The sequence below is a fragment of the Antedon bifida genome, chromosome 9, assembly GCF_963402885.1.
Source record: "Antedon bifida chromosome 9, ecAntBifi1.1, whole genome shotgun sequence".
In the NCBI taxonomy this organism is placed as follows: domain Eukaryota; kingdom Metazoa; phylum Echinodermata; class Crinoidea; order Comatulida; family Antedonidae; genus Antedon; species Antedon bifida.
The window spans coordinates 6491412-6517421 of NC_136234.1; the positions used below are offsets into that span (position 1 = coordinate 6491412).

The window sequence follows — 26010 nt, forward strand, 5'->3', positions numbered from 1 at the left end:
CTTAAGCCTGAGTAGCACAGAAATAGCACAGAAGTACAGTTTCCGGTGTCCCGTATCATACAGCGCTTAATTACCCAGTAGAGTACCTCTCCTTTGAGAACCCTTACCTATACTATATGAAGACATGGTGAAACGAAGAGCGGAAAGTACCACAATCAAACCGTTCAGACACGACCATTTACACACAATGCGTAGCGGGAGGGGCGGTTTGCGCTCAGGATAGATTCTACGTGGTAAAGGCTATGCGGCGGTTTTCCGCTTACCGTTACCGCTCGTCTGTGTAAATTGACCTTTATCGTGTAGAAGACTATTTCGGAGTTTTTAGTTTCATTCTAGATGGCCGTCGATTTTGGCATGAGCGCGCGTTGAAAAATAGAAATCATAATTTTAACTGGTTTGAACTTTATTGTTTTGTGTATATATCATAATTTACAGAGTTTAAATGATTCAAGATAAATGTAAATAAAATAGTCCTATAACTTGAGAGTTTAAAATTAAAACCTATATAGAAATATGTCCAAATACGCGCGGTGCTCCACAATGACGTCACTGCCAGTTTGCGAGCGGCTGCATCATCATAAATTCTTCCATTTCTTTCTCAATATCGATTTCCTAAAAACAAAAAGTCACGTGTTCATTAATTAACTAACATATCGTTTTCAGTTTTTTATTTTACTTGAGTCACTCGGCCTCTACACTACCGGCTCAGCATGAACTCAAAATGAACACCTTGTGGGCCTAGTGGACTTTTGATAAGAAATAAGGCGTATAGGCCTACTATAGATTATTAATTTCATAGGACTCTTTAATGAGAGACTGTTAAAGATGAAGGATGAAGTGTTCTCAACTTATAGTAGAGACAACTTCAAAACAGGTCGATAAAGTAATAAGTTCGTATAGCGCGGCGTCCACTAGAGACGCAACGCAATGACGTACGTGGACGCAACGCAAGCGACGTTGACCAATGATATTCCGAAAGTTCGAATTCAGTAATCCATCATCACTTGTAATTCGTCAAATCACTTACGTTGCACTTCCGTCCACCAGTGGGTGAACTAAATTTAAGATGGATGATTAACATACCCTTTCTTGGTCGTCAATACTTCGTTTTCTCAGTGTCGACGCAAGCTCTTTTGGACAATTCTTTGGCAACTTAAAGTCCTTATTTGTACGCGACTGAGATATCTTCTGAAAATTCTTGTATTTTCCGATTTGGAAAAATGGGGCTAAAAGAAAGTAGATTGTGTATCTTAGTTAAGTTAAGTAGAGACATTTGATTGAAAATTTGATAATTAAGGATGCTGATGACGATGATGGTGGTGATGTCAAACTCCATACCAATTTTTAAAATGTAGGCCTATGTGTCATGAGAGTTCTCGTCAACAAGATAATAGTTTAACTAGGCCTACTACTACTACTACAAGTAGCTTTGTGTCGGCCGGGGTAATTGGCTGAGTAGAACGAAACATTGACCAAAAATAAATAATACATTGAAATCGGATTCATGTAAATTCACTCACCCGGTTGCGGTACGTTAAAATTGATAAGATGGAACATTTCTGAGACGGGTAAACAACCTTCTTTAGTAACCGACAACGTTTGTTCACCGATAATCCCTGATCTATTTAACTGAATCTCCCAATCTGCCATTTCAATGTCCTCCATCATGTGGTATTCTTGTATAAGTTCCGCAGTGTCTACAATTCAAAAAGTTTGTTAAAGCTTGGTTCTCGCTACAGACATAAGTAATGAGTTAACCAATCACAGGCGACAGTTCAGAAGATCCATCGCGTCGTGATTGGTCAAATGAATTGCGTTGCGTTTACAGACTTGAGTTACGTCCTCATATTGGGGACCAAGCTTAGGCTTTCTATTATTTATTACATTACCCGAATTAGGGAATAATTGATGCCATGGTGTGGTGGGAGAGAAAGTCCCCACACTAACCACGCCCATGCCAGCTCCGAGGTTTCAACGTATTTGTTATGATATTAATAAGATAGACTACAAACCTGGAATGCATTTTAGTGGATCTGGTGCTGTCAGTTCTCGTAAAGTACAATTTGGAGAGCTGTCACTGAATATCCACTCCAATTTCTTTTTTAAAAAAATGTAGAATTAATTCATTAAAGAAAAAAGTCTGTATAAAAAAAGAGATAATATTAATAAACTGTCAGTGACTCCTCGAAGAGGAGGCACATTATTTACGCGCGCGTACAACCCATACCGTTGATATCATCGTTTGAACGCGCGCGTCTCTACTGTGCGTAGAGTGGCCAATGAGCTATTTAGGTTCTGACCTTAGAATAATGACGTATGCGATTTGTATAAGTTGTAGTTCCAGTTTCCACGTCGAACCTACCAGTTGTGAACAAGGACCGTGGCTTGGTGAAGTCGAAGGTGATGCTGAAGTTGGTTGGGTAGTAACCCAAAAAGCCATTTTCCATGGTAAATACGGTATCTAAATCTAAAGAGAGAGACGTACCCAAGTCTAAACATTATCTATGACTGGTATTGTTGAAATTTGTCAGTTATCGTTTACGTTATCACACAAGTAAATAAATTACGGTTTTAAACAACAATAAAGTTTCCAATAAAAAAAGAAATTCGATAAAAAGAAATGTTAACATTACCATAATCAATCCTGTACCTCTTGGGAAAACAGCACCGGTCCGCTTCTCGCGCGGACACCACGCACACCAGACAGACAGTAAAAAACAGCGCGCACAGTTTTGTATTCATGATAGATCACACAGACTGCCGAACCTAAAATACTGGTCGTCTTATCAGACACAGAAACACGACAATTGTGTGACGATGGAGTTTTCACAGTTCCTGTCATTATTATCTCGATAATCGATTTAGCAGACGTGAATGAAGTAAAAAACAAAAGAATTGTTACGAATGATGACCTCGAAATGTCGAGGAGGAATTAAAGAAGTTCGGAAGTTCAAAAGAGTGACCCAGGCAAAACTCCAATCAAATTTTAAATTTGCAATATTTTGTTTGTTTATTCTTGATAATAAAAGCTTTCTTCGTATCTATCACTCACATTAATTTAGTATAATCATGAGCTGGTTAGCAATTTACCACGCGTACGAAGGGCCTACCATAGGCCTATGTGTCATGTAACAATCTACGGAATTATCTATTAAATCTTCCAAATAAGGTATGTGCAATTAAAACTTTAACCAATAAAGTTGAAATAATTATATGGAATTTAAGTGGGGCACATTAACAATGCATGTGATATAATCATGTCTACATTATTTCCCTTTATCATCATAAATGTTTCCATGTTGATTTCTCGCCGTTTTTTTTTTCTGCAATGGTACTCATGTGGTTTCACTCGGGAAATCTCGACTAAGACGGACTATAAACGTTTCCTCTCTTCAGTTTACGGTATATTGGTTTGACGCGTCTTTTAGACGTGTGCGTAATCCGCGTACGCTTGGGAATCATTCAATTATGTGTGATTGGCAAGTGTATGTGATAGACACGCCCACACAAGTGGTAAAGATAGGCCTAATGACATAAAATGATTGTAATTCCAGGAATAGCTGACATGACCACGTTGTACATCATCATTCAAAAGTATGTTCGTCCTGCGACACTTATCTCTGCCAAGGTCATAGTTTAACTCCCTAGAACTCTCTGAGACTGATGTACAATACGCATGCGCATTAACTAATGAACCTTTCTTTTCACGCAAATAAATTCGCCAATTGGAATAAAAATCATTTATTCATAAAACCTCCAACCTCAGAATTAGCCCCATTGGAGTTCCTCATGCATCATTATTAAGTCTTACAATTAATAATTGTCTTTAATCAAATCAAAATCTACATGGTAGCGCCATCTTTTACGCAAAAGACACATACACAAGCTTGTAGTATGATGTTTATTTATTAAATATACAATATTTACATACATTGCCTCACATTGTTAAGAGGGCTGCTAAAGTGCACACATCTTATTACCTAAAATGAGTGTGCTGGCTATGGCAATTAATCAGTGGCATAACGTACAGACCTGAGGCCTCTGGTTCAAGAACTGTAAGTGCCCTCTCCCCACTACCCGGGAAGCCTCGGATGTTTTGAGCATTTTGTAACATATTTGAATGCCTTTTTTCCCTATAAGCACTGCTCAGGGGTCTCCATAAGCTCCAGGGCCCCTGGGTTTAGCCAGTGAGCGCTCATAGCCGTAACGCCACTGGAATTAATAGATTCCTCAGAACAGATACAAAATCGTACTCCTGCATTTCTACCAATAATATTCCTCAACACACTGGAAAAAAAATGTAACATAGTAAACCGTTTTAGTCATGGCTGGAAGGACAGGATCCTAGTGGGTTCCGATAGTTTGAATGTGAGTACAAAAAAAAGTGAGGGAACGACGACGAGGATAAGAAGAGGAAGATGCACTTTGAGGTTCTGAAGTTCTGTAAATGATATGATTCCGTAGGCATGAATCAACCAATGAAGTAACAGGATTATGATGTTCCTCTTGCCACGAAATATGTGCCACAGCTTAAAGAAAAAATAGAATGTTTATTTATCTATTAATATTGATGATAAAGATGATAATGATAACAATGATGAAGATAATGATAACAATGATGATGAAGATGATAATGATAACAATGATGATGAAGATGATAATGATAACAATGATGATAACAATGAAGTTGATAATGATGAAGAAGTTGATATTGATAACAATGATGATGAAGTTGATAATGATAACAATGAAGATGATAATGATAACAATGATGATGAAGATGATAACAATGATGTAATGACAATGATGCACTGTTTTAAGTATTGTTTTTATGATTGAAGACTTCATACGACAATGATTATTAACAACATTCTTTATTCAGATATCAACACATGTGCTCTACAATATATCCACCATGTTGCCTCTGCCCCAGATAGAGGGCGATATCACTCTTTATACATGCAACATGCACTAAGAACAAAATAACCAATATCTTACTTACAGAATCTTGTTGTTTAAGAAAGTGTATTGTACTTGTGATCAGAGAAATGACAATCACCACAAATGGGAAAGAATAATCTGAAAAATAAAGCAAACTTTAAATCAATATAATACAATAAAATTGTACATACAATGTTAATATTATAGTGGATACATGTTGATATTGCATATAGTTATTAAGCAGAGTGGACTAGATGTTACAAATTACACATAAACAACTTCCCAAGTCCATTCATGTCGAGCTGAAAAGGGCGATTATTCTTCTGTCAAAAATTGATTGAAATTGAAATATATATTTATACTGGGTAACCTCTTCAGTCAAAGACTGGTCTCCCAGAGGGCCCAGTTGGTGATCAGTGGCTGTGATGTACTAATACACCGGGGTAACCCTCTACTCGTCTCGAAAGATGTACTAGGTTCTTTAAAGTACACACGAGCTAGATGTGTACACTGGACCTACGGTTTATATTAGTCCTTATCCGAGAAGACTCGTTCTACCACCAGAACCATGGAGTGAGTGAGCCTCGAACCCGTGCCGATGTTATGGCTACGTAATTACGGTTCCACTGTCTTAACCGCTCGGCCACTCACTCACTGAATGATAGGTGCCGAGATGGACCAGTACACCAGGGTAACCCATACTCTTACGAAAGATCAACTGGGTTTTTTAAAAGTGCACACATAGCAAGCCAAGTGTGTACACTTGACCTGACATGTTCTACAACAAGAACAATGGTCGAGAAGTGCATGGAACCCAGCTGTAGCAATTGTATGGCTATGGTTTGTGACACCCCTGCATTAAGAGCCTCACCACTTTGACTTGTGCGAACTTAGCATGAACTTACAAATAATTCCAGCAAACACTGCATGAATTACCACAAGAATCGGCAGAAAATAGAGGGCGGCATATATAGAATTTCGACCTTGGTTTTTACACAGCTTTACAGATAACAGAGGTCGAAACAAAACCATCAAAACCCACTGATAGCCAAAGAATATGAACACCATACTGTACCTACAAAAAACCGAAAAAAAAAGTGTAATAAAATTTGAGCTAAATCGTTTAAAATTAAAATTGATTTTAATGGTTAGTCTGAATTACTGTCAAGAAGGATGCCCTCTAGAGTTTTTAGTAATACACACATACAGCAGGACTGCTGGTATTTCCTAAAGCTTTGCCTATACACTATCAAACTTTATGTGACAAAAAAGCAGAGCTTAATATAGTACTGTACAGTCTACTACAGAAAGTGGTCTCAAATGCTTTCAAAGGTGAATCTTACAAAGGATATACGGCCTCTTGTGTACAATGAATCTTGTGTTTGTAGTCAGGAGTTGGATTGGAAAACATGGTATACCAATCTGATACCATGTTCACTTTACATGACTGAATTTTCAAATCACCTAAAAACATAAAGAATGTCATGTTATCTTTACATTAACATACAACATTAATGATAGAATTTGAAATATTTAAAATGAGTCATTAATCAGTAATAATCTAAAAATGTAATATTCAATTTTAATAAAGTTAATAAATTGCCTTACCAACAGGTTCAATCGACAGTAAAGTAAATATTGCAGCAGCAACACACTCAAAGAAGGAAGATATGTGTAGTATTACAACTCTAAAAAAAACAATATAGTGTGTAGTAATTAGTCGTACAGTCTTGTGTTAATTTATACATAATTTGACTTTCTATGGACCAGAGATTCTGATATAAAAGCATAGCTTACTTGACTTCCTTAGAAAAGTGATCTATAAAAAAGAAATGAAGTATAAGTGTAATCAAGAACATAAAGCCAAGGTACAGCCATGCGTACAAGTCCGGATCACCCAAGCATGACTGGCAGATCGAGTACTCATCTGGTCGTTCACCTTTTGGACAGGCCTGCAATGAAAGAAAAAAAAGTGATTTTATGATTAAAATATACATTTTGACGATTACTTTAGAGAAACTTTGCTGAATATACAGTACCCGGCATTCTGTATAAGTCCAATTGGAGTTGTCTGGCATCGTTTCATTGTATAAGACTCGTCCGCAATAAAGGCCAGGACAAGTGCCTGCTGAAAATTCATTACCTGAAACTAAAAATCAATAATATATTAATAATATTATTAAGGAAATCAGAAACACAATCGTCTAGTAGAGTATTAAGAGTAGAATACTTGCATTTAGTTTAGAAATAGTAACAACACTATATCTATGACTAGCCTATATATATGCATTTATTTGTTGTATAGAATAGATACTGATAGGCTTCCTAGGCCTAGTTCATATTGAGAAAAAAAAAGACATATTATTAGGCCTAGACTATTTCTCTTCTACACTAAATCATATTCTAGTCTCTAGCTCTGACGACGATGGCTAAAATCATACCCAGCAGCCTCATCTTACTAAGGCGCGCCTAGGCCTAGAGGTTGGGGGCTCGCGTAATACTCACTAGGTGAAAATGGATCTATCATCGGGTCGAACAAACTTGAAACAGGCTGATAAAAAACAAACAGAATGTACAATGCCATCGCTTTTCTGTGTAATACAAACATGCTTCTAATTAAACTAGTGATTGTTATAGGAATAATCACTTTAATATGTACTATCAATAATTAAAGATGACTGTCATTTTCAGACAAAATAACAACAACATATCAGGCTAGCTCCATGTTCCGATCTATCGATGCTAATTGCTAACTAATATTATGAGGGCGGTATAGTAGAATTATAAACTGCATTTTCCACTGTACTAACAGTAGTGGAGTCTGGAGTCTGTTAGGGATACCCCTTGGGTCACCTAATTTGCATAATTTAAAATGGCGGACATTTTCGCTTAAACACTTTATATCTCTGAAACTACTGGTCATAGAGAGTTGATTTTTAGCTCAAAATGTTCAGAACATAAACATTCCTATTTACTCTAATGAAGTATTTTTGAAAAAAATGACCGAAAGTACCAGTTTCAAACTTTGACCCATATTTTAAGGCATTGTAATATCTCAGTAAATAGTTGTCACAGACAGTTTATTTTGGTGTCAAATTGTTCAAAGTATATATGTTACTATTTAGTTTAATGAAACATTTCATCTAAAAATGACCGGAAGTACTCAGTTTTGCCTTTGACCTTTATGATGCAATTGTCAAAAAAAGTTAACTTGAACAAATTTATAATTTTACATATTTAACAGGTCAATAACTGTACTTCCTGACATTTTTTTGAAAAATCTTCTATTAAGCAGAACAGAAACATATATATTCTGAACAATCCGACACCAAAATGAACTTTCCACGCCAACCCAATAATGAGATATGGCAATTTGCCTGAAAAAACAGGTCAAAGGTCAAATATGGTATTTCTGGTCATTATTTGAGAAAAAACTTCATTATAGTAAATATAAATGTTTATTTTCTGAACATTTTGACACCTAAATTAACTCTGTATGATAATTAGTTTTTATGGATATCAAAATATATTAACCTTGATGCAGTTGTACCATAAAGGTCAAGGCAAAACTGCGTACTTCCAGGCATTTTTGGATAAAATATTCCATTAAACTAAATAGTAACATATATATTTTGAACAATTTGACACCAAAATAAACTGTCTGTGACAACTATTTACTGAGATATGGCAATGTCTTAAAATATGGGTCAAAGGTTAAAACTGTTACTTCCGGTCATTTTGTTAAAAAATACTTCATTAGAGTAAATATGTTTATGTTTTGAACATTTTGAGCTAAAATTCAACTCTCTATGACCAGTAGTTTCAGAGATATAGAGTGTTTAAGCGAAAATGTCCACCATTTTAAATTATGCAAATTAGGTGACCCAAGGGGTCATTTTTTTGGGCGCCCATCAAAAATTGAATTCGTAGATGGTGGGCAACCTGTATACCAAATTTGGTGCTTTTGGAAGAAACTGAACCAAACATGCACCCTTATTTCAGCCCTAACAGACTCCACATGAACAAGATGGAAACAATAAATAGGCCTATAAATACTTTCGGTCTCTTTTTGAACTTATATTTATTTTGATTCATTTTTAAGATTAATATAATATGCATATAGGCCTATAATAGTTCTTTAAACTCATATTTGCGGGATACGGGATCATTTATATCTGGCGCGGCTACTAGATAATGATTTGCCGGCCGCCGCCAATTAATTATTTTATTGAATTGATCTTATATGATTGGTTAAACACGAGGTATGTGTGTTAGGTTAAGCGTGGTCACGAAGGACCTCACCCACCAGCTCGACATCGGAATCCGACAAACTGTAAAATCACCGAAAAAAGCTTGTTTAGGCTAATAATCATGGCAGCAAACCAGTTGAATGCTTGGGATTTGGTTGCAATTGTTATATACATATTGCTTGTATTAGCAGTCGCCATGTATGTAAGTATTTTCATTGTTATTCCAGTTTAGTTCATTTTGCAGGCCGGAGCTATTATGTATCTGTGGTATTTCTAATTTTACGTATAGGGCTTAACGGTTGGTAAAGCTTGCGCAAATAATTTTACCATACCACACATGCGCGACGCGGTGATTGGAGGATCATCCGCGAACTGTCGCCTGTGATTGGTCAACTCGCTTGCGCTGCGCGCCTCTAGCAGTAGTTTGTGCTGCAGCGTCCAAAAGTGGGAACCAAGCTTTAAATAGGCGCGCATCATTCATTCTTTCAATTAATGTTGCAGGGTTTTTCTTCTTCTTCTTTACACACATAACAGCCTTTGTGTAGGTCGAACCTATTTTTGACCAATATATTTTTTTTGTGAAGCTGTAATTAACAGTAGCCTAATATGTTCACTAACATTCATTCATTCATTCATTCATTTATTCAATAGTATGTAGGCCACCACTGGCCCTAACATTCCTTTAGGCAACATATCACAACATATTTAGAAGTTAGAAGCAACTTACAAAGAGGAGTCGACAATAATTAGGATTAATATGGAAAGTATGTAGCACTGAAGCGTACTAATATTAATAATAATATAATAATATTAAATTAAAACAGAGTAGCCTACCAGCCTTAATTTTATTTATTTCATAGAATGAATAAAAGTAATTAAAGATACGTTGTTATATTGCATATTTTAAATAATTAATAACTATCTTATAGGCCAAACCCTAAAAATGAAAGAAAGAGGGTTAATTATTTACTATTTTTAAAAAAAATACACTAAATAATAATAATAATTTCCTCCATTTAAAAAAGTCTATTCTGTATAATAAGAACATTTCTATATTTAATATTTAGTTTATAAAGATTAAAACTACATAAATTATCAATGCAAATTATTATCTTGGGGCTGGTTGTATCAACTGATGGGGTAGGTTCATCACTTGATGGGGTAGGTTCATCACCTGATGGGGCTGGTTGTATCACCTGATGGGGTAGGTTCATCACCTGATGGGGTAGGTTCATCACCTGATGGGGTAGGTTCATCACCTAATGGGGCTGGTTGTATCACCTGATGGGGTAGGTTCATCACCTGATTCAACCAACCCCACCAGGCACGCAGACACCATTATTTCGTGTCATAGAAAAAAAAACACGTGGCTCAACCAAGAAGCTTATCATATAATATTTTGCCTTAATATATAATGTGTAAGGCTACTATAGATTTCAGGAAAATATTCATGATAACTAAATAAAACGAAAATCTTTCAAAAACCTGAACATTTATTTACATGCATAAACTTAGCTGGGTTTTTAGAACAATGCCAGATAGTTCAACCAAATTGTAATTTCTGAAATAATATGGCTGATTCAAACTTCCCCGATTCAACCAACCCCACTCTCCCCTAGGCTATTCCAAGAGTCCACACTCTACAACTGAATAAGCCTAATTGCTTTTATTTATAGAAAAAAACAATATTGGTACTATTGTGATCAGCTGTAATAAGACTGTACGAAGGATAAACTGCATTTTTCATTGTGTTCCACCACCCCACTACACTAGCTGTGCGCGCGAGAGAAACGAGTAAATTAGTACCCCTTTCACACCAAAACTCCGGAGTGATCTCCGGAGTTTTGCTTTTGGTGTGAAAGGGGTATTAGTCTCACGCACTTTATTGTTACTTTGATTGTTAACGAACTATCATAATAGTTCTTTGAACTCGTGCTACGTCGTCCCTGGATGATAAGAAGACGGGCTCTTCTTCATAGGGCCTGTTTCTGCTGCATATCCTCAAAATACGGTATAAAATACGGTAGGCCTATATTTTATACCGTATTTCGAGAACCCCGTTTCTGCTAGAAGTACTATCTTGGGTGGTCGTGTTAAAATTCATCTTTTTTACCCAACCTGCCTTTCGATCCCCCAAAATGGGGACAAGTTATTCCCGAATTTTATCCACAAATTTGGTTGGGAAAATACGGTATATTTTTTATGAGCGCTGTTTCTGTTTCCGCTGCCAAAAATATACCGTATACATACGTCGGTATTCAAACAATACCGTATTAAATACGGTATATACTTGGCAGCAGAAACAGAAATGTAAATAAGCATCACCAAGTTGACTGCGTGTTTACGTAACAACATCTGTTATTATATATTCTTATCAAATAAATAATTTCTGGTTTTCTCATTCTGATTGACTTTGATCATGCCTTTGGCTTGAAAATGGTTTCAAAGATGGGAAAAAAACAACGCTAATCCCCAACTTTTGCCAAGAATGGTTTATTGTCTCTTGCTGAGATCTTGATTGTGATTGGTTAACCATGCGTGTTGCGTTTACACATCTCTGGCGAAGCGTGTTTTATAGATTCGACCTCACCCACTAACACGGAATACGAGAAAAAACTGCAAAATCGCCGATAACAGATTGTTCAATAATCATGGCGGAAAATCAGTTGTTAAATGCTTGGGATTTCGTTGCAATTGTAATATATATATTGCTTGTATTAGCAGTCGCCATGTATGTAAGTAGGCTATAATATTTAATGACATGTTCAGATAGATGTAGTGTCATGTTATTTCAGCCTTGTTGTTGTTAAGAATGATGCGGATAAGCACGTGATTATGCCTCGGCGATGGGTGTTACAGCAAGCATCTACAATTCTAACATAGCTGTACTTCGGCGAAGTTATTAAAAATAAAATTATTACATAAAGGATTGTTTGTTGTAAGCATTATGCAATTTGTGTTTATAAATGCGGTGAGCAGGCGCCGGGATTTACGCGCCTTTTCCCTGATGATTTTTAATGTTATGATGAAATAGGAGGAGGGTACCATATTAAATTCAAATGTATCATATCTCTCAGCTCTAACGATTAATTTATGACAAAATGTTATTTATTACTATCTGTATAGGTCAAAGGTAATTTATCCAGCATCGTTCAATGACGAATCTTCTCATTTATGTTTAAAGTAGGGCCTGAAGTTCATAGTTGTTTAGGAGCCTCTGGTAGTATTTCTAATTTTACGTAGGTTCTAATGCTTTTATTCGAAGCTTGCGCACGAGCAAATTACATCAAACGCGTGATTGTTCAACTCACCCGGCTACGCGCCCGTAGCCTGCTTTGCGTCACAGAACCTAGACGTCCATTTTATCAGTCTACTAACTAGGAAGGACGATAACGACCGACGATAAATAGATAAATATGCACTTTTAAACAAAAGAAATCGCATAACTATTATTAGGATAACAATTTGATGCTGTTTTTGATGAAACAATATTTTCACAAGTTCAATCAAATGACGTCATGAAAGAGCGATTTCGTTACGTTACAACGCTTTTGTTGTTTTTAATTGGATTTTTAAATTGCCTAATATTTTCATCAAGCATAAATGGTTATCCTAAATTAAGATGAAAACTGATCGATTTCTTTTGTTAGTATGTATATTGTTTATCTATCGTCGATCGTCCGTAGTATAAGCGGACCTTTAATAGGCAATCTATTTTTCATTATACGGTATTTTTTTCTTTTCCCACACAGTCTTTGTGTAGGTCGAATCGTGGGACGGTTTCCGGTTACTTTCTTGCTGGTCGTAGTATGTTCTGGCTCCCGGTAAGTGCAAAATTGTGTCCCGTGTGCAAAATGTTGTCCCGTGTTCAAGATTGTGTCCCCTACTGTACAAGATTGTGTCCCCTTTTGTGCAAAATCACGTGCTACATTTTCTCGACCTCTTATCAAATTTAGGAATGTGGGCATTAATTGATCTAACTGCATACGGTAGCGTATATACCGTACCAGCACATTATATTGTAGGCCCAATACGCTTTAATGTTTGCAAAAAAAGCCTGCTAAATCAATCAATCAAACAAAAATCACTTTATAGATATGCATTCATAATAGATGTCAAAAGGTGATTTAGATGAGTGTTCTTACTCAACATCGAATGAGTATTGAAACAAACTATTTACAAAGCCTAATCTGTATTTTAATCCCATATTTTTACCTCTTTATTTTTCATCCTTATGTTTTAACCCTATATTTTTACTCCTATATAAATTTTAGGAATAAAAAACTTGCTGATTCTTTTTCAATTTCCTTCTTCGTTCCACCTCTCCCTATTTTTATCTTTCGGATATGGTATCACTTTTACTCGTTATTCCCTGTTCACTTTATCTCCTTCCATATATCATCTTGCTTTTTCATTTTTGTCTTCGTTAATCCGTCTCGATTCTTCAAAGTTTTTAACAAAAATAAAATGCCCTGTTTTTTATATACAGGTTGGTGCATCACTGTTTGTCAGTAACATTGGTACTGAGCATTTTATTGGTTTAGCTGGATCTGGGGCAGCTTCTGGTATTGGTGTCGGGGCATTCGAGCTCAACGTAAGTATGGCCGGGTTTTTTCTCCAAAGAAAACAATCATATTGCTTGGCACAGTAATGAAGTAAAACAAAATTTAACTAAATTGGCAATTATTGAATTACAGGCGTGCATTCTGCTACAGCTCACTGGATGGGTGTTTTTGCCCGTGTACATCGCGAGTGGGGTAAGCATCTCTGCATTTATCTTTCAAACATACGTTCTCTTCCTTCGCAGTTGTTAAAACTTATAAAGTTTCTTTATTTTTCTTTCAGATTAATACTTTGCCTGAATACATGAAGAAACGGTATGGAGGGCAAAGAATTCGAGTTTACCTGGCGTTTCTTTCATTGCTATTGTACATTCTTGCAAAAATATCGGTAAGACAAGTTCATCCAACATATTTGCGACGAACTGTCTTTTCTGTTAGTAGGCCTGGTCTACACTGCTCGCAGACTTTTGTTTGCAAACTCGAACAAATTCAGAGTTTGTCAAGAAAGGTTTTCCAAGGTTGCAGTAGGCTACCAGTTGACAAATAAAGTCTACACTAGATGAGTTGCAAACTCTGAGGTTAAATTAATAAATAAGTTTTAGTGTTAGGCCATATTGTAGTAACAAGAATATAGTTTTTTATGTGGGTTCATCCCACTTTTATTTTCATACATATGTTCCTATCTCTTTACATATATTTTTCTCTAAACATATTTTCATTTCAATACACTATACATATTATCATATTAACAATGTTTGTTTTCATCCTCTGTTTACATACATAGAGTTTTATTCATTTGTTTGCATATTATCACAGTTTCCTCTTTTTATACATACATTATCTATAGCACATTTTCATTAACAAACTCATTTTTTTCCAATTTATGTTTAATAAACCCATCTATATGCTAAATTTGTATATATATTGGTTTTTTTTAAATCTCTTAGCATTTTGTTTTTCTTTTTTTTTTGTCATAGATTTACAATCATAACTATAAAATAACTATATATAATTGCATTTGTTTTAGTCAATCATATTTTCGTTGAACAATGCATATTCTCTCTTATACCTTTTGTTTATACATACATTATCATTTAACCAAATTTATGTTTATTACTCTATTTATAAAATTAGACATTTTTTTTTAAACAATTTTATTATTTTAAATTTCACATGCAATAAAGAATGTGCATATTTACATATATATATACATACGCTTTGATAAATACACAATTCACTACTTATACATAAACATCTTACAAAAAAAACACATATAAAATGCAAATTTGTCTGGCTGTTTTACTTCATCATTTTGCAATTATCTATTCATTTATTACCTCAATTAGTACTTTGATACTCACAGCATTTACATTTTTCTACATTTTCTACAACAAGAATATAGTTTACAGACACACAGTCTTACAGATTTGAAAACATCTCCACATTTTGGTTGTTATGCACGCTCTATTATAGCGGAGTAATATTGTTTGTGTACTACTTTATATAGATTGACATATATTCCGGCGCACTATTTATTCAGCAAGCACTTGGATGGAATATCTACGTGTCGATTATCGCTCTCCTTGGAATAACAGCTTTGTGTACAGTTACAGGTAGGCTATCCATAAAGCTTGGTTCCCACTGGGATGCAACGTAACGGCACAAAGTAGGCACTACGTAAGTGAGTTGACCAATCACAAGTGACAGTTCCATCATCCATCGCGTCGTGATTGGTCAAATTACATGCGATGCGCTAACGTGGGAATCAAGAGCTCCGTATTACGGGGCGCCGTTTGGGACATAATACTTTTGTTACAATACAGCTATTAAATGTCCCAAACGGCGCCTCGTACGTCACTATTATGTTGTTTGTTTATTCTCAAAACTTGTTCATTATAAACATGTATTATACGTTGTTTCTAGGTGGTTTGGCGGCTGTAATGCTCACCGACACTTTGCAGTTCTTTATCATGATCTGTGGGGCTACTGCTGTGATGATATTAAGTAAGTATATAAAATACTGGTACTTAAGTAAGGTTTAAAATTCAAATGTGTCAAAAAGAACAACTGTTTCAATTCTATCAACTTTTTTCAAGAATCCTATGAACATGTGTTTGCATCGCCTGATCAATATAAATGAGTTGTTGCGATAATCTTCAGGTGTTTGCCCTGGACTCTGTGTGTTCTCTGGTCGTCCCTATATTTTTTATATTTGAATTAAGATAGACGCCATCATCATACTTCGGCTGCTGCCGAGATTTTATACACATCTACTGCTAGCAGTACCTCTATCTAAGGACCTCTATCTAAGGACCTCTATCTTAGTACCTATATCCAAGGACCTAGAAGTGAAGATTGAAAGTGGATGATGACGACGTAAGTAAATATTTACGGCAATCGTACAGCTTAGCTATTGTCAAAATTGAAAGTCATGGCGGCAAAGACGAAAGCGCATATGCCAATATTCACATCTTCAAGCTTAGTTCCCACTTGGACGTAACGGAATGATGTAGGAGGCCACGGTGTGCTCGCGGGTTACCTTCATGCTTTCCGTCCAAGTGGGGAGGAGCTTTATAATGTTATTTACTCGATACACGGCGATCTGCACAACCATAACATTCAATAATCATAACTTTTGTCTGAATTTGCAGGTTTGAAAGAAGTTGGTGGATATGAAAATCTGAAGATAGAGTACATGAAAGCTATACCTAACGAAACATTAAATTCACCCAACTACACGTGTGGGTATCCGCGTGAGGACGCTTGGCAGATGTTGAGGGATCCATGGAACTCTGACATCCCTTGGATTGGATTCCTTCTGGGTAAAACTCCAGCTTCTATCTGGTATTGGTGCGCGGATCAGGTAAGTCTTTCTCGTCGCCTGCTGTAAAGCAACCAATCACAGTTTCAGAAAAGGGATCAGCGTCGCGTCAATTGTGATTGGTCAAAATTTGCGTTGGATGTACGTACGTCCCGCTTTGCGCGCCATCGCGGGAACCACGCTCTACTGTATACTATACAGTCATTCTAGCAACGAAGCACGTATGGTAATCGAGCTTGATGGTTGTAACTGTCAGAATCCTGGGTTCAAATCACGCCTCTTGTCACGTTTCTCAAGACGAAAGTAGTAGCAATATTATGTTATTTTTTTCCATATCATATTCATTTTTTGCACATCTTTCTAACACGCTAGTCTGGTATAATTACCTAATTTACAGATGATGGTACAACGGGTTCTGGCTGCCAAAAGCCTTTCACATGCTCAAGGCGGTTGTCTTTTCGCGAGTTACATCAAACTTCTTCCACTGTTTATCATGGTAATACCTGGAATGGTGAGCCGTGTTCTGTACACAGGTACGTATGTCGGAACTTATTATGATTCATACCGGCGTAACTCAAAGCCACGTTATGCGCGCATGCGCACGATAATAAGCTGATATAATGCGTCAGCTTTGTACTATTTTGTGTTACTGGCATCGCATCGTCATTTCCCCGATCAAAGCCAGATATATAATAAATCGTCTTTTCCAATAATGATAAATAAAACGCCAGCATAGTAGTAGATTTATCGCAGTTAACGTTTATTTTGTAGACGAAGTAGCCTGTGCTTCAGCCGAAACCTGCATGGAGATATGTGGAAGTTCAACTGGATGTAGTAACATTGCGTACCCTAAACTGGTGCTAGGCCTATTACCAGCAGGTTAACACAATTGATTGATTATTATTATTCTCACTGAGAACGCGTCCAACGTAAGACGTTTTTGCAAGATGTGACTGTGGCAATCCCCGTCGTGCCTTGCGGCCTAATGCTTGGTTCCCAATAGAGACGCAACACAACGACGTAACGCAACGTAGGGATTTGACCAATCAAAAGCGATGGATTTATTCGACTGTCGATTGCCATTGGTCAACTCGTTTGCGTTGCTTCTACGTAATTGCGTTGCGTCCTAGTGAGAACCAAGCTTAACTTGGCTGAATTGCGCAAAATGGTATTGTGATGTACGTAATTTAGTTGCGAGTGGTGACGGTAGACGAAGGAGAGACAGACATACCGTGACGAGTGGAATAGAAATGTGTGTTCCGTCTCTCCTTCGCTGTACCGTTCCGAAACGAAAACTCGTTATTGTTTCCGTCCTCTCTGTACGGTAGTACAGGTGGTAGCTTATACCCAAACTAAGCGCGATTAACATGAATTATTGATTGATTGACAGGTTTTCGTGGTATAATGCTTGCCGTAATGCTTGCGGCACTAATGAGCGACCTTACGTCGATATTCAACAGCACTAGTACCTTGTTCACGATTGATATTTGGAAGGTTTTTCGCATCAGATGTTTCAAAAAGGAACCATCAATCAGAGAGCTCATGATTGTTGGAAGGTATTACATTTCTTTTTTTATAAAGCAAAGATCAAACATGGTCCTGACGTTCGAGGTGTAGTAATATATGTGTGGCCATAAGTAGAAGTCGGTGTATTAGCTTTTTACACAACCCACAATGCGTCACATAAATCAATACGTCACATAAATCAATACGACACATAACTCAATACGTCACATAAGTCAATACGTCACAATAACTCAATACGTCACATAAGTCAATACGTCACAATAACTCAATACTTTACTGTAGCTAAGTACAATATGTTTACTTACAGATTCATAGTCATAGTCATGGTGGCCATCAGTGTCCTTCTTATCCCTGTTCTCAAAGATATGCAAAGTGGTCAGATCTTTTTCTATCTGCAAGAAATCGGATCCTATCTGGCGCCACCTATCGCCGCGGTCTATCTCGTAGCTGTCCTGTGGCCCAGAGGAAATGAAAAAGTAGGACTTATAAATGTATTTAAAATAATAGTTTTTGTTAAGTATTTTTTTAAAAGAAGTATTTTAAAAATGAGTTAGTGCCCAGCCTATAATCCATGCTATAATTGACTAAAACACTCTTTTTTTTAAAGGGCGCTTTTTGGAGTTTGATGGCGGGCTTTGTCACTGGTATTATCCGTATGATTTTGGACTGGACTTGGAGATCACCACCATGTTGGGGAGAAGACCATCGCCCCGCCATAACGGCCAAAGTACATTATATGTATTTTGCGTTGATTTTGTTTGTCGTCACAGTTTTGGTAAACATTATCGTGAGTCTTCTTACCGAGCCTCCTGAACAATTCCAAGTTAGTATTTCATTGGTTTCAATGTCGCAATATTTAAAGATGATTGATTTTTGTTTTAAAGCCATTTCACCAAATGTAAGTTAAAGTTAAGTAATCAAATATGCTTCCAACTTTGAAAAATGAAATATTGGGGGCTTTTATATGAAATCATGTCCAAATTATAGAGCCATATATTGGTTATATATGGCTCTGTGTTAAGTTATTGACATTTTTAATAACTTGTGCGTAGGCTTATCTACAACATTGTATATTATTTTCGATAGGTAATTCGTACAACTTATTGGACTCGATACAGCACCGTCAAACGCCCTGATGATGGTGAACCGCCGCCGTATGAAGAAGACGGAATTGAGCTTGAAAACACGGAAAGCCTGAGTAATGGTAAGTATAAATATGTCTTATTATACGTCTCTTATGCGTTGTGCACACGAGACGCTTGTAATACTGGGCGCAGTTTAGGAGTTCGGTGTATGTTGACATTATTTAACAGTTTCCCGAACGGCGCCCCGTCGTCCCGTATCTCTAACGCGTTCATTATGATACCTGCATTTTGCGTTTTTCTTTTGTAGGTGCTGTGGTTGAAATTAAGAAGGAGGTTTCATGCTGTAAAAAAGGATATGATTGGTTCTGTGGTTTTGATGACTCTGTCAAAGGACGTTTGGAAAATCAGAAGTTTGAGGACAGATTGAAAAAGATAAACACACTCAAACAGGATAAACGGGCGAAAATATTCCTCAATATCAACTTAGTCGTAATATTGAGTGTTGCAACCTTCTGTTACATATTTTTTTCTGTTTAAAAATCATTTATTAATATCATGGAGTTAATATTAATTAATTAAGTAATCGAAGAAAGAAAGACTCAATTCCTTTTTAGAAGTGTATTTTAAATATTTGAAATATTGATTTGTTTTTTGTTTTATTTAAAACATCAATGCATTGTATCAGTTTACATAGTTTCGGTTGTTGTTTGACGTATTCTCCATTAAGTAGGCCTACCGTGGGCATAAACCGGACGTAGAAGTAGGCCTACCGTGGGCATAAACCGGAGGTAGAAGTAGGCCTACCGTGGGCATAAACCGGACGTAGAAGTAGGCCTACCGTGGTCATAAACCGGAGGTAGAAGTAGGCCTACCGTGGGCATAAACCGGACGTAGAAGTAGGCCTACCGTGGTCATAAACCGGAGGTAGAAGTAGGCCTACCGTGGGCATAAACCGGACGTAGAAGTACCGTGTGCATTGAATATAATAATATAATTTATACTTTATAGGCCTATTGGTAGGTATTGGTAATATCCTATTTTGCCTATTGGCTTGGTTATGCTTGTGTTGGTGTTTATGAGAACTTAGTGGCTGGCCAGATAATATTAAGTGGCGGCCGCCAGCATAATTAAGTGGGGCGCCAGATAACGATTCTTTTAAAATATAATTAACGTTAACCAGTGGCCCGAACGGGCTCCCGTACTTTCTTTTATTTCATCGTTTTATTAGTTGTTTTTTTTTTTGGCGATTCCAGCTGATACTGGATCTACAAGATTGTAGTTTTTTTCAGTATTGTATTTGGAATAATACAATACTTAATTTGATATATACTATACTAAATATGTTTGCAGTAGGCCTACATACATAGGCACATTAGCTCTGAATGTGTTCACTTTATACAAACGATATCAAAAGATAATAGGCCTACAATGTTACGTAATCTGTGTTCTTTTGAATAATAATCAATGTAATAATGTTGACAGTGCCAATGCCTACATTATAATAGCTGCAGTTCAATATTTTATTACGAGAGTACATGGTCAAATAAACAAATTATCGGTTACGTCACAAATTTCCTTTTTTTCTAATATCTACTTTGCCTGTTTATTACACATGATGAATGAATGATGAAATTTAGAGATTATTTACATTTTACTGAACATAATGGAAAAACAACACTTAGTATAAACACAGCACACAGTATAATAATCATGGAGTATAACTAATTCTGATTCATGCGAGCTTTGGTTGTGGTGTAATAAAAACTTCATAGCGCCATCTATCAGCAACGGGTTTTTTTTGCGCTCCGCAAAAACGCGTCATCTGGAGAGGTATATTCAGAGCTATAGAAATAGTACTACGGTAACTGGTCCAGTGGACCAAATTTAGCACCGGTGGAGCACAGTGATATAAAATAGAAATAAGTCACTAATTTTAATATCTTTTCGTATGTTAATACACTGTGCTCAAGTGGACACAATTTTGCACCAGTGAAGCACGACAGTGAAATAAAATAGAAACAATTAAGTCATTGAATTTTAATATCTTTTCGTATGTTATTACACTGTGCTCAAGTGAACCTAATTTTGCACTAAAAATAGAAAAAAGTCACTGAATTTTAATATCTTTTCGTATGTTAATACACTGTGCTCAAGTGGACCCAATTTGGAGCCAGTGGAGCGCAGTGGTATAAAATAGAAATAAAGTCACTAAATTTTAATATCTTTTCGTATGTTAATACACTGTGCTCAAGTGGACCCAATTTGGCGCCAGTGAACACGGTGATATAAAAAAGAAAGTTACTGAATTTTAATATCTTTTCACATGTTAATACACTGTGCTCTAGTGGACCCAATTTGGCGCCAGTGGAGCACGGTAATATAAAATAGAAATAAAATCACTAGCTATATACATTTTAATATCTTTTCGTATGTTAATACACTGTTCTCAAGTGGACCGAATTTGGCGCCAGTGGAGCGCGCAGTGGTACTATAAAATAGAAATAAAGTCACTAAATTTTAATATCTTTTCGTAGGTTAATACACTATTCTCAAGTTGACCCAATTTTGCACCAGCACAGAAAAAATAGAGGCACTGAATTTTAATAGGCCTATATGTTTGTATGTCAATATACTGTGCTCAAGTAGACCCAGCTTGGCACCAGGGGAGCATAGTGTTTAAATGGATGTGGTCGGGTACGCTCATAATCCCTCTCCGTCCACACGTCACTGCCTGACATTACAGAAACGGGATTTTAATAGACTGGGTAGAATTAATGATTTTAATTAATTAATTTTTTTTATTCAGCCTTATTTTTAGAGGGTGTCCCTCAGCGTATGCTGGCAATATCAAAACTATTAAAAAAATAAATATTGAGATAATTTAATAATTTGGTTTGCCACTGTGATAAGCCATGTGCTCTAATTTAATGTGTTCTCATTTTAATTAATATCAATCATGCGAACAATATAATCAAAACAAGTTTGGTCTTGGATGATCCTTCAGGGGCGGACCCAGGCAACACCCTTAATTTCATACTAAAAGGTTTTTCTGCCACTAAATTAAAATGTTGATCCCATTCATTGTGTATATACTGTATTTTATTTATTTATTATTTATTTATTGGTCATCACTTTTTTATCAGTGGCACACACTGTCGTTAGTGGTGCAATCAAAATAAAACAATAAAACAAATGAGCAAAATAATGTAAGAAAACAAAACATAAGCAACAAAAGAAAAAAAACATAAAGTTATACAACAAACTACAAAACATGGAGGGAGCTCCATGTATAAACTACATATGTGCAAGATGATACAAAATGTAAAAGAAAAAAAAATACAAATAAACAATATACTTGGTGGTAGGTAATTATGTCACATAGTTTTGTAAAACTTGTTCCTATAGGTCCATGAAGTGGTCAGGGAGATATATTATTATTATTATACCCCCTGTCGTTGTAATAATGATTGGGATTTTAATACTTTACTTTTCAATATTTATAAAAATACATTCACGTGATAAACGAATGGCCGCTACATTGAACTGAGAAGGTAACTCTATAAATTTACAAAACTTGTGTTAAAGGCGTATGTTGTAATAGTGGTGGTTTACGCTATTTGCTGGTTTGCCGTGGGCAAATGAATCTCTTCGAATTATGTTCACAATATACTATGGCTTTGAGAAATAGGATCGTTGTATAGTGTCAAGTTTGGTTTTCTACTTTGACGTTGCAATGATTCCTAAACTCCGCGGTAAATCTGGTTATATATTGACGAAGGTTGCCGGATTTCCGAGAAGGAATTTCGGAATTGTTCGGGTGTTGCACGAATGAAAAATCAGTGGTCGTGGAAGATTCTAGTGTTCAAGATACTGGGAATCGCTCTAATACCACACTACAGACGACTTATACAAGTTTTGCAAATGAATATTAAAACACACGATAGTAGGTGTTAAATATATATATTTTAATGCACTTTAAAGTGATTTACAAATTACTATAAGCGTTTCATTTTATTTTTTTAAAGAATTAATTGTTGTAATATTTATTTATAAAATTGATTTATTTGTAATTACAGCAACATAATTAATAATAGAGTATTAAGAGCATTTTAAACAAGTTTGGCTATTAGGCCTACTTTCCCGATAAACGGCAGATCTTAGAGTAGTATGATAGTGTTAGATTGAAATTCTTGTTTAAATTAACAAGTTATAGGCATAGGTTATTCATAGCAATACATTGTACTAATATTAATAAAAACTACTATTTCATTTTAATAGTTAATATATTAGTATTAGATTGTCAATGTTTATGATCTAATTTTAAGTTGTTTAAAATGGATGGATGAGAGTAAAAAGATCAAAATGTCCAGGGGATTCAATCATTTTAGGCATAAACTAATATACCACGATTCTGAATTATCATCTTTCATTCTGTTACATAGACCACCTAAATGGACACATTCAAAAGTTATAGATAATTAAATGTGCTCTTAATTATGCTTGATTGTGCATCCAGAATAGATTTTGCTTCGTCCGATTGTCATTTAAAAAAGAATAAAAAGAACATCCTCTTTGATACTAATTTATACAGTAACTTGATGAGTTGTAAGATAGTTCCATCAAAACGTATTCATGAAAAGACAAGACAGATAAAATAAATGGCATATCTGTAAGCAAGGTAGACTCAACTTTAAAGTTACAACTGTGGTCATATCAGGTTGATTGTTTTTACCTAAACTAAAATGTTGAGAACATCATCTTGGTATTAACTTCTTGGATAGGTTCCAGCACATGAAAAGAAAAAGTAATTATAAAGTATAAAAAAAACATATATTTGTATGGTTAAAATTTCACAATCTAGGTTCGAAATTAACTGGGACTGGTCGTTGTACCTGAAATATTAAAACACCATCTTAAAAGTATTGGTGATGAGTTTCTTCCCGTTCATGAAAAGAAAAAAAATAATTATAAAAGTATAAACAAAATACATATTTGTATGGTTAAAATTTCACAATCTAGACTCGAATTTTACTGTGACTGGTTGTTGTACCTGCAATATTAAAACATCATCTTGAAATTCTTGGTGATGAGTTGGTTTGCGTATTCATGAAAAGAAAAAAGAATTTCAAAGCAAGCATTTGTATATTATTTGTAAAACGTTTAATTTAACTTTTAAAAGCTAAAATGGAATTTTCAAACATCAACTGCCAGTGGTACCTAAAATGTTGGAGACATAATCTTAATATTACCTTCTTGGTGATGAGTTGTGGTACTTCCCGAAAATGAAAGGAAAAAATAGAATTACAAAGTTATATAAAAAATGATATTTGTATGTAAAACGCTTAGGCTAATTCAACTAGGTTAATTCAAATTCGAATTTATTTTAATAGCTCGACCAAGGCTCTAACAACTTCGATTGCTTTGGCCAGACTAGATAAGTATAACGTGATTAAAAATGTTCCTACCTAAAATGTTGATATTGACTTGACTATGTCGTGGACACACTTATAAACAAATATTGTACTGGTGGATAGAGTTGTAGTTAACAATTGTGACTCTTCTTACCTAAAATGTTTGATAACATCAGCTTGATGTCGATTGTTGATGTAGTTCCCCCTACAAGTATTATTGAAAAATAAAATTTAAAAAAAAATTGATTTTAGCTACGTGTATTTATACAGGCCACCACACAAATAATAATTACTGTATTACACAGTTATAAACAAATCAATTTAACGATTTTTAATATTTTGGTGGATAGAATTTTAGATAACAATTATGACTGCTCTTACCTAATATTATGTTGACAACATTAGCCTGGTATCGAGGTCGTGTTGATTGTAGTTTACTCGACAAGTATCAACGAAAAAAATAAAGAAAACAGTTAGTTAGCTATATATTTAAGGTAAGCTTATAAAAGATACACAGATTTTCCACAAAAGTATAATAAATAATATTTAATTAGCGGTATTCAAAATATTTTTTTTTTACCTGAAATGATATATCTCTTGATCATCATTTTTGTAGTCGTGGCATGTTTGCATGAAAAGAAAAAATAAAAAGGTAAGTTATACAATAATAAAATGAGGATTTATTTTAGTAGGAAAAAACGTTTAAAATATAATAAAATATATAGATCGATGTATTACAATCTTAAATACAATAGAGCAATAATTTACCTATATTGGGTTAAAGGATGATTGTCGTGAATAAACGTCATGTAGTTTTTAGCAAGACTGTATCGTGGTAACCTAAAAATAGAGAAAAAATATAATTAATATAAGAAAAATGATGTTTTATAAACGCGAGAGCTATTTGTATGTTTTCATTACAATATATGGAAATATAAAAATTATAATAAAGAATTATAATTAAAACTTAGGACTATAGGACATCTAACCTTGTTTGAAAAAAAATTATATATTATATATATTATGTTAAAAATAGAAACTATAAGTCTTATATTGCAAACAAAATCTAAAATTAACAAATTGTGTATACTTACATTTTTACAATACTTACCAATAGCAACTTAAAATGTTCGTTTTTAAAATAATGTTTTGTGAGCTTTTGTAATTTTATTTTAAATGTTTAATTAAGAATGAACTTTAAAAGAAACACACATAAATTGACGGGAGAAATAAATGGATAAAAAGGATTTTATTATTAATGTTCTTGTGGTTAATTGTCATTTTAATACTATTAATTATCCATTTTTTCATTACATATTATTATTTTATTATAATCATTATTGAAACATTATAAATAATTAATATTAATTTATTCATACATTATAATTATATCTGAGCTTTGCTTGTTTATAT

At 35.1% G+C, this 26010-nt stretch overlaps 3 protein-coding genes across 3 annotated transcripts; 1 reads left to right on the forward strand and 2 right to left on the reverse strand.

The window, feature by feature from the left end:
- Positions 1 to 385: 385 nt before the first annotated feature.
- On the reverse strand, positions 386 to 2802 carry LOC144852449 (uncharacterized). The gene is made up of 6 exons (XM_078710255.1): positions 2634 to 2802; positions 2301 to 2467; positions 2013 to 2097; positions 1521 to 1697; positions 1084 to 1226; positions 386 to 612 (listed from the first exon to the last, which is right to left on the reverse strand). Exons 1-6 carry the CDS (start codon positions 2740 to 2742, stop codon positions 547 to 549), a joined length of 747 nt encoding a protein of 248 aa, XP_078566381.1. The 5' UTR covers positions 2743 to 2802; the 3' UTR covers positions 386 to 546.
- A 1075-nt stretch (positions 2803 to 3877) lies between these two features.
- Positions 3878 to 7675, reverse strand: LOC144852445 (JNK1/MAPK8-associated membrane protein-like). The gene is made up of 8 exons (XM_078710251.1): positions 7447 to 7675; positions 6981 to 7090; positions 6739 to 6893; positions 6550 to 6629; positions 6285 to 6405; positions 5847 to 6016; positions 5003 to 5079; positions 3878 to 4529 (listed from the first exon to the last, which is right to left on the reverse strand). Exons 1-8 carry the CDS (start codon positions 7547 to 7549, stop codon positions 4323 to 4325), a joined length of 1023 nt encoding a protein of 340 aa, XP_078566377.1. The 5' UTR covers positions 7550 to 7675; the 3' UTR covers positions 3878 to 4322.
- A 4140-nt stretch (positions 7676 to 11815) lies between these two features.
- Positions 11816 to 19879, forward strand: LOC144852431 (sodium/myo-inositol cotransporter-like). The gene is made up of 15 exons (XM_078710231.1): positions 11816 to 11926; positions 12944 to 13015; positions 13681 to 13785; positions 13889 to 13948; positions 14037 to 14141; positions 15261 to 15366; positions 15677 to 15757; positions 16405 to 16616; positions 16972 to 17107; positions 17346 to 17453; positions 17965 to 18130; positions 18409 to 18577; positions 18709 to 18924; positions 19188 to 19305; positions 19494 to 19879. Exons 1-15 carry the CDS (start codon positions 11843 to 11845, stop codon positions 19721 to 19723), a joined length of 1968 nt encoding a protein of 655 aa, XP_078566357.1. The 5' UTR covers positions 11816 to 11842; the 3' UTR covers positions 19724 to 19879.
- Positions 19880 to 26010: the final 6131 nt, after the last annotated feature.